The sequence below is a fragment of the Thunnus albacares genome, chromosome 2, assembly GCF_914725855.1.
Source record: "Thunnus albacares chromosome 2, fThuAlb1.1, whole genome shotgun sequence".
In the NCBI taxonomy this organism is placed as follows: Eukaryota; Metazoa; Chordata; class Actinopteri; order Scombriformes; family Scombridae; genus Thunnus; species Thunnus albacares.
Genome location: NC_058107.1, coordinates 26,417,582 through 26,431,356, shown reverse-complemented (window position 1 = coordinate 26,431,356; position 13,775 = coordinate 26,417,582). Strand labels below are relative to the sequence as shown.

Here is a 13,775-nt window from a genome sequence, read left to right as displayed (position 1 = left end):
GCTCATACAAACAACCAAACAGTTTACTCATAAACTTATTTGTTTTTTAGGGAAATATTACATCCCTTAGTCTCGAACAACAAACTGTGCTCCCAACTTAAACATTTTCTCAACTGGTGTGAGAAATTTAATGCATCCTGGAACAACCTCTGTAACAGAAAAGCCTGAAAAACTGCCACTTATCCAGAAGACTAAAACAACATTCATATTTTCTCAATTTAATTCTTTAATTGAATTATTATTCCTTCAAACTTTTTTTTTTCATTAAGTTATAATTCTACTACTACTATGTGTTTATTGTGGATGCACACGTTTTGTCTACTTACATCACCCTATTCTGCAATGTTTTATTAAAATTATTATTATATTAACTTCATTTTTACAGCATGTGTCATGCATACAATGCTGAAAGTACTAACAACAGATATTAAATATCAAAATGTAATGAAGAACATTAGAAATAACATTTTAAAAAAATCAAATGTAGAATAAGAAGCTTAGGTAAGATTCATTAAAACACAGGATACAGACCACTTTAAAGCAAAATTAAATGTGAATTTTAAGATGTTTCATAAATGAATTATTATTATTATCAGTGTGCAATGAAAGTCACCGCATTAATTGTCGTATTTACAATGTTTATAATCCAGTTCACCACATACATTTCACATTATTTCTCTGTATGATAACATATATTAATATTCATATTATAAATCCCTGATAAACAAAATATGTTATGGTCTTACGCCACCGCATGGATGATTCTAGTATCACATATGAGAGTTTTTTAGCGACGGTCGGCACAGATTGAGCCATCGCGGCTCCTGTAGCAGGAGGAGGCGGAGGAGGAGGAGAGCATGACTGGTCCTTTGACGTGGAATATTTCCGTAAAGAGACGATGGAGGAGTAGCAGGAGCAGCGTGTAGCTCGAAGCTATCCCGTATTAACCTTAAATCGAGACGGGTTTAGCCCCTGAATCCCAGTCAGATCTGGGTTCACGGGAGTCTTTTACAGACTGCTCCCTTTCTGTTCCCCCCCGCCTCCCTCCGTTCAGCTACAATCATGATTAAAGCCATTTTAATATTCAACAACCATGGGAAACCGAGGCTTTCTAAATTCTACGAGCATTATGTGAGTAACATGAGATTTTGTTATTATTTTTCTTCTGTTTTAAATGAACATGTTTTGGCTTGTTGAAAGGCCAAGACGAGAAAAGTAAATTAAAAATATCTTCCTACGACTGTTGAGATACTTTGTTGCTTTTCTTATGCAAGAAGGAGGATGTGGCTGTATTAATTAGAAAACACATGTAACATTGTTGCAAACTGTTTGAATGGGAAGGTGTGTGCTGCTGCTTCAAACAGCCACTGATCCTGATGTATAGGATGTCAGTCTCAACCCTGCTGTCCCCCTTTTTAAAAAAAAAAAAAAAATGAATAATTAAACGTGTGCAAGCCGAAGCCAGACTATCACATCCCCGTCGAGCCAGTAGGAACAGGATTGCAGCCACTCTTAATTCGACTGTAGTGATGAATACAGTGAAGTAAGTGAGTTCACTGTTTGGGTCACATGACTTCAATAACGCCCTTGTGAGTGACTCGTGCTCACTCCAACCTTTCACCACTACTGGTGCAATTAACCTAATTGTCATTAATTGAGAGTGACATTACCGATCAACTCTGTCAGAAAAAAAACAGAAAGCTTCAGGTAGCAAATGACAGTTTATGTAATGTCGTTTGCTGGGCAAGCTTATAATTGGATTATTAATTGTTCTCATAATTGGATTTATATCCCAAGGTTGGCTGCCTGCCTCTTCTTTAATATTGGTGCCACAACAGCAAGGTGACGTAGAAAGTGCCCCAACCAAAGTGAACTCGCTGCTTTAGTGGAAACCAGTAGTTGATTGATCAGTTAGTCGATCAACAGAGAATTAACTGGCAACCTCTTTGAGTTTGAGTTATTTTTCAAGCAAAAAAACCCACAACAATCTCAAACATTTGCGGGCTCTGGCTTCTCAAATGTTAATACATTTAGCTTTTCTATGTGATGCCTGATTGTGAACTTAATGTATTAGGACTTTGATAGGCCTGCAAGTAACAGTAATATTACCGTTTATAATTGGATATAAGCCCAATTATGAGAGGAATTTGCTGAGGAATTTGCAGGCATTTAATGGTTCATTTGTAGGACATTTTACAGAGAAGTTGGTGTAGTTTGATACAAATAATCAGAAAAGAACAGAAAAAGTGCTAAGTTGGTTTAGTTTGTAAGTACCCACTCATTATATTTGGGCTCATACATAGTTGTTAAAATGAATTAAATCTTAATGAATTAGACTCTTGACAATTCTTTAATTTTTTCACCTCCCTCTCTGTAAAATGTTAAAAAATACTAACTAATACTGTTAAATACCTGCAAATTATTCAGAAAAATCAGTATAGAATTAAAACTAACAATTATTTTCATTATTGGTTAATCTGATTATTTTCTTACTGATTTACTGGTTGGTTTCTAAGATGACATAAAATTGTGAAAATGCCCTCCAAAATTTCCCAGAACCCCAAGGTTTCATCTTCAGAGGGCTTGTTTTGCCCAACCATCAGTACAAAACACTAGGGCTGCAACTAATGATTATTTTCATTATCCATTTACCTGCCAATTATTTTCTGCATTAACTGATTAATCATCTTGTCTATAAAACATCAGAAAACAGTGAAAAATGTCTATCACAATATCCTGGAGCACAACGTGACATCTCCAATGTCTTGTTTTGTCTGACATACAGTCGAAAACCCCCAAGTATTGAACTGACTGTAACCTAAGACCAAGAAAAGCAGTAAATTCTTATATGTGAGAACCTGAAACCATCAAATATTTGGGGTTTTTGCTTAAAAAATGCTCATTATTCGATTATCAAAATAGTTGTTGATTAATTTTCTTTTGATTGACTAATCTATTAGTCATTGCAGCTCTGCAAAACACATATATTTAGTTTCATATCATATAAGTAAAAGAAAAGCAGAAAATCTTCACATGTGAGAAGGCATTTTAAATTGATCAATGACTCAAATTATCAATCAATTTACAAAGTAGACATTTGATGACATCATTTTGGGTTCTGGGAAACTGCAACATAATTTTCTTACATTTTATAGATCAAGTGATTAATTGGACAAAGAAATTAGCAGATTAATTGATAATGAAAATGTTTTATTCTCCTTAGAACTGCACCTTGAACATTTTATATGTTCTATAATCCATTTATTAAGCTGGACATGGATATGTTTTCATTTCAGGAGGATAAATTGAAATTGATTGGATTATAAGAAAGCTATGGAGACACCATCTGTTACATTAAAAGCTGAGGTGTTAGCTTACAGGCTGGCAAGATATAATATTTCACACATACTGCTCGCTGTGAAAACCTTATATAACTGAGCCTTGGTTTGGTGTTTATAGATGAAGGTTTGTTTGAAGGGTTTCAGAGACAATATAAGTTAATGACACATAATGTGATTTCGTTCGGGTCGTATCTGTATGTTGTTTTGAGAGGGAGAGTAGCAGAGCTGAAGAGGCTTTGTCCCATTAGTTAGAGCCGGTCTGCTGGCTCAGACATAAAGCCAAAGCATCTGTCCAATCTAAAGATGACATGTGGGGAGAGGAGAGAGAAATATACACACACACACACACCATCACTTACTCACCATCAATTGGCACTCAGCCAACATCAATGAGAAGCTTTGGAGGAAGAGCAGCTGTGTGTTCAAGCTTGAACAACATTTCCGTGTAGCAGTCTAGAGTTTCTTGTTTTGCAGCTTGAGCAAAGGTTGTTTTCACACATACTGGGTGTCCATATGATAGTATATTGATTTTTTTTTTATTTTTGAGCTAAGGATGGTAACAGAAAATACTGAACTACTGAATTATATCATATGCTTGTGGTGCTGTGTTGGTTATAGAAGTTCATTGTATAAAGTATTTCTTTTTTATGTAAGAGACAATATCAGAGCTGCAAATGTCTGTGCTAAAGAGTGCTTTGAATTGCACATACATAATATCTCCCACAATTAAATCACGGAGAACGGGCGCCACTACTAATTACACCATAATCTGGGGGAAGGTTGCAGACTCAAAAGGCCACATTTGGCTCAGAGGGAGCCAGAAACATCTCATAGTGCAGTTTAAAAGGTGCTGCAATTCTTCGCAGTCTTGAAACTCAAGAGTACCATAACCCTGCTTGTCCCATGCTTCCAAGTCACATGACCGATTTAGCCTTCCAGCTAGCTGCATACTGGACACCATCTTCTCTCCTTGAGCTCACTGACCTGTTATGGACCCTGAGAGGACATTAGCACCCTTTGGTCAGGCTGAATCAGTGTTTGAGTTGCACGCAAGAAGAGTTTATCTACGTTTGACCTTTGATTGAGGATGTTGGGGTTAGATTAAATACCTCAGACCATATGTTTTTGGATGCTTTCTCCTGGACCACCAGTCTCAATTGCATTTTTATCACCTAAAGTAAACCCAATAGTTTGATATTTATAACTGGATGAAATATGGCACCAGTTTTTAAATGTCTCTTGAGAGTTTGGACCTCTGTTAGTTCAGGAAATCTTCAAGTGTAAGCCTTTCAGTGAATGCTTGCAAATATGCTTTAGGTTATTTGAGGTTTTAAACAAAATCTCATTCATTAGCAAACAATAAGATAAGCCTGCCTTGGTTTAGCTTGTGCAATTAAATCATTGCGTCTGTAGCCTTTGGGCAGTAGTGTATGTTTAAAGATGACAAGAGAATGGTTCGCAGATAAATCATGCTTTTTTTTTTACCTAGAACCCAGAGCAACCTGTTTGTTTAATGCATAGGAAGATAAATGTGGCCATTAATTTACCTGCCAACCAGAGCATTCTGGCTAGTCGTAATGAAATCGCTTGGTGGAAATAATTAAATTATTTACCAGCTTCTCTTTGTTTAACAACCTCTTTTTCCTTATTCATCCTGCAGAGTGAAGACACAGAACAACAGATCATCAGGGAAACCTTCCACTTGGTCTCGAAAAGAGATGAGAATGTCTGTAATTTCCTAGAAGGTGGAATGTAAGTTATGACATCTGCATGCATTTGCTGGACCTGCTGGTGACTGAATGAGGGACTGTGTTTAAATGAATAAACAAAGCGAGTTTAACTGGTAGAAAATTCTTAAGTTAGAGAACTTATTCTGATGCAACATCACAGGTATTAAGTTGATACTAGAAAGGAAAGCCCACAGAGCTTTGTGAATGGTAATTGATAGTAACAGCGTGTGTTTGGTGTTCATTTATCTTTCATGAATGAGGAACTAAGTGTCATTTTACCCCTGTAAACCTCTACCTGCTGCTCGCACTCACTCTTTTCCCTCTCTCTCCCTCACTCTCTGTCACTTAAAATTGCTTGACATCAAAGCCACATGGTTATAAAAATATTGTATTATACTGTACATTAAGCATTTAGACAACTACAGGGTGATTTCACTACAACTAAATATTTAAAACTTTTACAAAAATCACTTTATTCACAATTTCAAGTGATTACACAGGATGTATGTATGGTGTTACAACATTTCCTGTGGCTCAAGCTGCTTGTGTACATGTTCACACACTCATTGAGGTCCAGGTACAGATGGTTTACTGGGTTAGGTATCTTCCATATCTTCCCACGTTAGTATATCTTTAAAAATGTTGACTCATGACTGTAAACTCCCTGTTGTTTTCTCCAGGTGGTTTTTTTGTAATGTGCCGTAACATGTTTTCAGCACGCTAATAAATATCAGGTCATGTTCAGGTTAGAGTGCAGCATTGTGCGTGTTAACCTCTGCAGAACTTAATCTTTTATGGTGTCTCTTTTCTCATCTGTATTAAATCAGGAATGGTATTGATGTAGTCTCCTTGTTCCCTGTGTGCTAGGTTGATTGGAGGATCAGACTACAAGCTGATCTACAGACACTACGCCACATTGTACTTTGTGTTCTGTGTGGACTCCTCAGAGAGCGAACTAGGAATTTTAGACTTAATCCAGGTAAGAAGCCTGGGAAACCTCGGGGTATCTATCGCAATGTTTGGCAAAGTACTTAGAGAATGTTTATTGATTTGTTTTTGCGTTAAAATCAATGGCAGTTCTGCTTCATGCATTAAATTCTTCCCATTTTTAGGTATTTGTGGAAACGCTGGACAAATGCTTTGAGAATGTCTGTGAGCTTGACTTAATTTTCCATGTAGACAAGGTAGGAAATACCTTTCATTTTTCTTGCCTCTGTGATGTCATATATCTGAATTACTGCTTGAACGTTTGATCTTAGAAATTACCTCTGACCTTTTGTGAGAGTACAAATCACTTGTAGGACTTGTGATGTCACATTTATCTGATGACCTCTGCTTTCTTGTCAGAAACGAACTGTTGTGACATTCACAGATTTTCAGTCACTTCTCAGATTTTGTTCAGTCATAGCTGCTCTGTCGAAACGGCAAAATTTTGGTGTTACAAGCAACTTCCTAAAATTAACTTGAACACATGCTGCAATTTTTAGAGCTGAAACAAATAAAATGACAACTATTTTGATAATCAGTTAATCGTTACTGATTCGTCAAACAAAAGAGTCCAACATTCTCTCGTTCCAGCCACTCAGATGTGAGGATTTGCTGCTTTTCTTTGTTATATATGATAGTAAACAGAATATCTTTTGGTTGGGTTGCTTGAACGAAACAAGCATTTTTTCACAATTAATTGGGAAAATAATCGGTAGATCAATCACAGATGAAAATAAACATTAGTTGCAGTCTTACTGCAATTTTGATATCATCTCTTATTGACTTGAAGTAGGCCCAGTTCAAACGTTTCTGGATCTTTCAAACGGGTTTGGCCTGCAGTAAGTCTTTTTAGGGTACCACGCCATTTACAGTATTTAAATACATTTTGCCCAGAGTTCTTAAAGGAAACACAACATGCTTTTTTTGTGATTTTCTGTCATTTATATACTGTTAGAATGTCATATTTCTATACTAAACATGATCAAAGTTCCAAAACTTTAGGTGAACTTATGTAAAAATGCTACCTGACAGTCGAAAGCCAGGGCTTCAGCCTGCTTTGAAGTTCCCTCTACTTCCCCATCGAACTGATGTCAGATCATTCACACATGCCTTCAAAAGGTCGACCGTTCTTGCCTGGGTTTAGACCTTTGAATCTGCTCACTCCACCAAGTCGAGTTGACTGATTCTGTTTGATATCAGGCAACAACCCTTCCATAGCCTTTGTTGCTAAGGTTGTTCCACAGGTTGTTCACGCTGTCTGCCTGCATATTTCGGTTCGGATTTGGGCTTGAACATGTACTGATGTATTTGAGAATTCCATTTTCAGACAGAGGTTGAACTGAGGGGCTGCATAAAGGGCTAGTATAAGATGATTAAGGAGTTTTAAAGAGGGGAACTATAAATCATGCAAAGACATACCAGTAGATCCCCAGAATATAAATATAGACCTGGAAATGTAAAGTAAGAGCTGTGGTATTAGGAATGTAAAGTAAAGTAAAATGCAACATCTTGTGTATATTCTGATGTACTGTAGATTCAGACAATTTTGTGTCTGTAAATGTCAATTGCTCTGACAACATTATATATTTAATGACATTACAGTACGATTCACCTACTGTTTGTTAGGTCCACAACATTCTGGCAGAGATGGTGATGGGCGGGATGGTTCTGGAGACCAACATGAATGAAATCATCACGCAGGTGGATGCACAGAACAAGATGGAGAAGTCTGAGGTAAGCGTGACCCTGCCCATCCACTGTATGTATGACTTGATTCCACCTTCATACTTTCGAAGGTATTGTATACAGTATGCAGGCATGTGTGTATGCTGCACCCTGCATGCTACTCTCCAGTGACCTTGTGGATGCTCCCTACCTTCTCTTGAGTGTTATGTGCTCCTTTTTTTGGTCTCTTCTCTTGCTGCTGCTCTGCTCTCGACACAGATCAAGACTTGACATATATCCCCTCAGTATAAAATAAAGAATCATAGTCATCACTTTTCTCAGACTTAACCCTACCATTGTCCAATGCATCTCCAGAATCTGTGATCATCGAATCTCACAATCATCTTATATTTGATATCATTTAAATTTCACACGACAAAAATAGGCTGGTTGTAGGCTGTGTTTTTACATGCTTTTTAATTTAAAGAGGAATGACAATTTAATATGCTGTTCATGCTTTAGTAAATGCTTTTCAAATATGTTTTGTAACATCTATAAGCCAGTGTCCTTGCTTGGATATCTGTTCTATGCAAGGACATTGCTTTGCTTTCCATACAGCTTCTGCAAGCAGATAAACATTTCATTTACTGATATGAACATTTGAGTCAGACAGACAGCCAGAGACAATTTCATGAAATCATTTCCGTTTTACAGCCACTGATAACTCAAAACATATCTTCACTAATGATTTGGCTGATTTTAAATAACTTATAATGCACTGCAACAATATCTGTAAACCTTAAGGCAATGTTGTTGTTTTTTTTTGAGATTCCTTTTGACTTTTGCAATGAGAAATGCTGACAGAAAGCCATAAAGTTGTACAAATTTGTTGTTTTTTGTGGCTCGTGTGATGATGAAGTGAAGGGTTACATTGTTAGGTTGACTAGTTTTATAACTGGCTGACATCAGGTGTGTTCTCTAACATTTAAGGTTTAACAGTTGTAGTGATAGAAAAGTGCACTTTTTCTTACAATCTGAGCTGCATTGTGTGCTTTTAACCAGACAGGTTCTTCTTTTTGATTGATGTTCTGTAAGCAGAGTCTTTTACTGTTCTACAATCATCAGAGCTGCTCTGTCTCTCCCCTCTTGGACCTACCCTAGACCGCAGCGTGTGTTTTTTCATCGTGATGCTAATTCAAAACGACACTGTCCATTTATAGGGCGGTGTCTCGGGAACAAGGAATGAGCTGTTCTTCCTCCAAACTGGCAAGGACTGATAAAATGGCATTAATCTTGTTTTCACCAAACTGCTATTTCTCAAGTAATATCTTTCATTTTTGTAAAAAAAAAAAAAAAAAAAAAAAAGTGGGAGAAGCTTTGGATCATTTTTGTCTTTAAAGATGTGGTCTATGATAGGTCCTATCACTTTTTTTCTGTGGAGATAAACTGTAATTACTTTAAACTGCTTTAACATTCCTCATTCCTCTTTTTCCTGACCCTGTCTAGTTCTTTCCATTCTTCTCTCTCTTTACAGACGTTTATCTTTCAGTCTACCAGGCAGGACAGGTAGACACAGGTACTGCTAAATTTACAACCAAGTACTGTAATCGTAAATGAAGTTTACTCCCCTCCCCCCCGAGTCCATACGGCCCTCCATGTAATAGCAAACTGACGTCACTAACATGCAGTAGGAATCTTTCATGGCAGACCCAAAAATGGTGCCACCTATCTTTAATTAGTTACAGAATGCCTTCACTTGAATATACAGCGGTGGACAAAATAATAGAAACACCTGACAGTGTGATACATCCCAGTACAATAGCTTGTTGGACGGTTGTTGAGATTGTGTGAGAGGGGTGATGATTCAACTCTATAATAATTTTTAAGGCAGCAGTTTGTGGTATTGCATTGTCAGGTGTATCTGTTACAATGTCCAGCCATGTAGCTCAAAACAAATTGGTATCTACCCGACTAAAGAGGCTACAGAATTCTTTGGATCTCTTTTACTGTCTTGCAAGATCACCCAAGGTCTCCATCTCTGCTTCAAAATGCATTTTTAGTAAAAGTGTTCATTATTTTATGAGACTGGTACCATATAAGAGCCATTCTCAAAACCTATCTGGCCTAAAGTGGTGCAGTGTGGTAAGGTATCACCACAAGTAATTTTTCTTGAACCAACCAATGATAAAAACCTTCTAGACTAATATCCTGTTTCGTCTGCACCAATATCTCTCACAGACAGACAAGAGATAAGTTGGTGCTCACTCTTTTAAAAGCCCCTCTGACTTACATAGACCAAAGAATCAAACCCTTGTGATGTGTTTCATGACTGGTTTGACTATTTATGTACATATTAGTCACTCTGCTTTTCATCAAAAACCCGCTATATTTGCGCAGTCGCTGTCCAAGCTACCTGCTGTTGAGGCAAAAAATATGTCGAGTCCAACTACTGAATACTGAGCCCATGTGCTGGATCAGCGTTCCTCTCAGTTAACGCTACGGTCATCTTTCCATCTAACACAAGTCTCCTTGATTCTTGGCAGAGAGAGGAATGCATAAGACAAACGGTCCATTGAAATAACCTTGTGAAAATAAGTGAAGTGAATGAATCTACATTCCAGACATACTTTATGTCATATCACTAAATGCTTTACAAGGCTACACATTTTGAATGTGTTCCTAGGAGAAGCGACGAATGTACAGTTTGGTCTTTTAAGCCTTTTGGTCATTTTTGGGTCTGTCTTCTAAAGATTGCCTTGGAGGATCTCTAACCGCAGTGATTCTCAAATGTCTGCTCAAACAAAAAAATGTGAAACCATTCAGTGTCTGCAGATATGCTTTATTGTTCCAGAAAGTCAAACTACTTTCCTTAGACATGCTAAATTGTCCTGGTACAGTTTCACATTGAGATTCATTGTGTTAGAGTGACTTGCCTCCTCTATCCCTGAGAGTAGATCTCCCACTGTAGTTCAGTTCTACTGTAGGCTTATAACCCTCTCATGTCATCAGTAGTTAACACCATTGATGTATAAATGACACAATATTTGTGTTCCTCTATCCACAAATATGTAATTAGGCAGATAAATGTTAGCTACAGTCATGTGTAGCCCACTAGAGGTGCAGTATCACCTGTATTATAATGGCTAAAGCTTGTAGTCCTATATTATGTTGACACGTTTTTATTTTATTTAACACAAACAATCAATACATACTGTACCTATCTATCCAAACATCATTTCAGTCTTCATATCCAAACCCATTTTTTCTGCTTTACCCAATTCTCTCCTTGCATTTTTACCCTTATCGGTCCTCAAGAGTCCGGTGGGTTCACTTTCAGCAATGCCGCCTTTGTCCATTGATGAATGTCCAGTTACTGCTCAGTACATCCAAATTAGTGAATGGTCTAGTACAGTGTGTCTTCACAGTTGATTCATAATTGGCTCTGGTTGTGATGTAAACCATTATAGACCCAAATAATGCATGTGCATTTGAAGCTATGAAGGCATCTGAATGTACATTTGCACATGTTGTCTGTCCTAGTAGCTGTCAGTGCTTTTGCATTTTGTCAGCAGTTGACTGTTTTGTCTAGTTCTCTGTTTAGCACTATGTTGTGTACTTATGTTTGTCCAGTGTCCACTGTTCAGTGTGGTGTCATGTACAGCTTGTTTTTGATTTACTGGTTTGTATCTTATCAACCCTCCTTGTGTGTGTTGTGTGTGTGTGTGTGTGTGTGTGTGTGTGTAGGCCGGTATTGCAGGAGCGCCTGCTCGTGCCGTATCAGCTGTAAAGAACATGAACCTCCCGGAAATGCCCAGAAATATCAACATTGGTGACATCAGCATAAAAGTGCCAAACTTACCCTCCTTCAAATAGTGGCAGCGAGATCCTCAGCCTGCAGATGTCAGCCAATGTTTACCGTGATGCAATCTGTTTACCAAAACCTCAAATAAGTAACTTTTATCAAAACAATACATCATGAAGGTACTGTGTGATTTAAAGCTCCTTGTTCTGGTGTTATCTCTTTGTTTTTCCTATTAAAGAAAAGAATGTTTTACATGTTTTTTTTTTGTTTTTGTTTTCTGTTTGAAAGAAAAATGAAGTATTTATTTATCAGTGGTACATTCCTTCTGCCTCGCTGGAGGTTGGCCCTTGACGCTCAGCTGCTACAGTACAGATCTGTGTCAGTTTGTAACTGGAATCTTTTCACTTACTCAAGTCTTAACTTTCTGAAGAGAAAGCTTGGCATGTAGTGAAGTTTTGACCTAGTCTTACTGGTTTGGTTGTTCCAGATTAGAGAAATCAATCCATGGTGGAAAGTGCTGTAAATGGAACAATTTTTGAACAACAAACTGGAACAGATCTGCTACAGTATTGGAAAGTCATACCTTACAGCTTGTTTGTAAAATCAATGCAAACAACAAAGAATATTATTATATTAAAGATATGCTGTGTGACAGAGTTATGGATATATACATATGCATATATATATGTGTATATATATATGCGCTGAAATTGTTTTTCTTCTGTTATTTGTATGCAAAATATTTTTAAATGATTTATCATGTCTTATCAAATAATTATCTTAATTTTAATCTGTGCATGACTTTTTTTCTCTCCTTTTACAACATAATAAACTGTCAAAACTCAACCTGTCTCTATTTTCTTTTTAATTATTATTATATTATCAATGTATTTTTGATACAGTTTCTGTGGACTTTGGACTTTGTACTTTATGTGGATATAGAAAATGGTTTTAGTCTCAAACTGAACTCACTATAGACTATATACTGTAAGTTAGCACTGAACAGGGACTTGCCTCAAGTGCTTTTAATGGTTTATGACTGAATGAGCTCCCTAGGTGCAGAGTCAGCCTTAGTTTAGTTTATTTGACACAATGAGAGGGAGGATTTGAGGTCGCACTTATCCACAAAATCTCAAGGATACACAATAAAGTCCAAGATTTATTTCCATTGTGGTCCCTGGAGATGTTCCAGTTATGCGATCTTGTTTAACAATACTCAGCTATTGCCACAATTCATCCTTTTAAAGGAGGACTATTGTAGGGCAACACAACAGTGAAATTGTATAGATTCCTTAAAAAGCCCAGTCTGCTTATGAGGGTTTATGAGTAATGTTTTTTCAGTGGTTAACAAATTTACTAATGCATTATGAATCGATTATAGGCCATTAATAAGTAGAAGTTTTTGCTCTCTTTGACTGGTTAGGTCTGTATGTCTATAAGGGCTGACGAAGATTTGGACCAAAGTTGATTTAACTTGTAATTGCAGACCTGATAGCTTTTTAAAATGCGAGAAACCCATGAATATTGATTAATGGATTACAAACACTTATAACTGCATTATTACCTAATAGAAAGGAACATCCGCTGGAGTGGATATTTCACAAATTGACAAATTTAGTTCTTATTAATGGGTTGGCTGATGACTTAATGGTTAATTAATCTATAAAGCATTAGTAAATAATGTATGTATTCACATTATTATGCCTTAATAGATAGTGATACCCAGTGGTGGAATGTAACCAAGTACATTAGCATAAGTACTGAACTTAAGTACAAATTTAAAGTACTTGCTGGTTACTTGAGTATTTCCGTTTTATGCTACTTTGCACTTCTACTCCACTACATTTATGTGCCACTTACAGTTACTAGTTACTGTTCAGAATTTACATAAAATAATATATTTTAATATTCTAACTGTTGTTTGTATTGTCTGCTCTTTTCTTTTTTAAAAATTTGTTATGCACTCTAAGCTGCATTTGTATGTGAAAGGTGCTATATAAATAAAGTCTATTATTATTATTATCATTATTATTATTATTATTATTATTATTTAGAAAAAAAACTATGATAGATTTATATAATATGATGGGGTACTATTACTATTACTGTACCCAAAGGATCTAAAATTGGCTCCATATTAATGAACTATAACATTAAAATGTTCTTACATGTATTTGTTAGTGATAAAACAAACAATATAATATACTATAATATAACATTGTAAAAGAAACCAGTCTGACTAATGACTTG

The 13,775-nt window shown here is 36.5% G+C and overlaps 1 protein-coding gene across 2 annotated transcripts; it reads left to right on the top strand.

The window, feature by feature from the left end:
• Positions 1 to 795: 795 nt before the first annotated feature.
• Positions 796 to 12,371, top strand: LOC122998493 (AP-3 complex subunit sigma-1). Of its 2 annotated transcripts, XM_044375428.1 has the most exons (7): positions 796 to 1,131; positions 5,002 to 5,093; positions 5,939 to 6,050; positions 6,184 to 6,255; positions 7,685 to 7,792; positions 9,258 to 9,299; positions 11,468 to 11,569. In XM_044375428.1, the coding sequence occupies exons 1-6, from the start codon at positions 1,063 to 1,065 to the stop codon at positions 9,291 to 9,293; spliced, it is 489 nt and encodes a 162-aa protein (XP_044231363.1). In that variant the 5' UTR covers positions 796 to 1,062; the 3' UTR covers positions 9,294 to 9,299; positions 11,468 to 11,569. The 2 variants fall into 2 exon arrangements, with proteins under 2 accessions (XP_044231363.1, XP_044231358.1); XM_044375423.1 differs by lacking the exon at positions 9,258 to 9,299 and having other exon boundaries at positions 11,468 to 12,371.
• The last annotated feature ends 1,404 nt before the right edge of the window (positions 12,372 to 13,775 follow it).

Coding starts and splice junctions, on each gene's coding strand:
- LOC122998493 (XM_044375423.1), top strand. CDS start 1,063: ATGATTAAAGCCATTTTAATATTCAACAACCATGGGAAACCGAGGCTT. Junction 5,094..5,938: donor AATTTCCTAGAAGGTGGAAT/GTAAGTTATGAC, acceptor CCTGTGTGCTAG/GTTGATTGGAGGATCAGACT. Junction 6,051..6,183: donor GAATTTTAGACTTAATCCAG/GTAAGAAGCCTG, acceptor TCCCATTTTTAG/GTATTTGTGGAAACGCTGGA.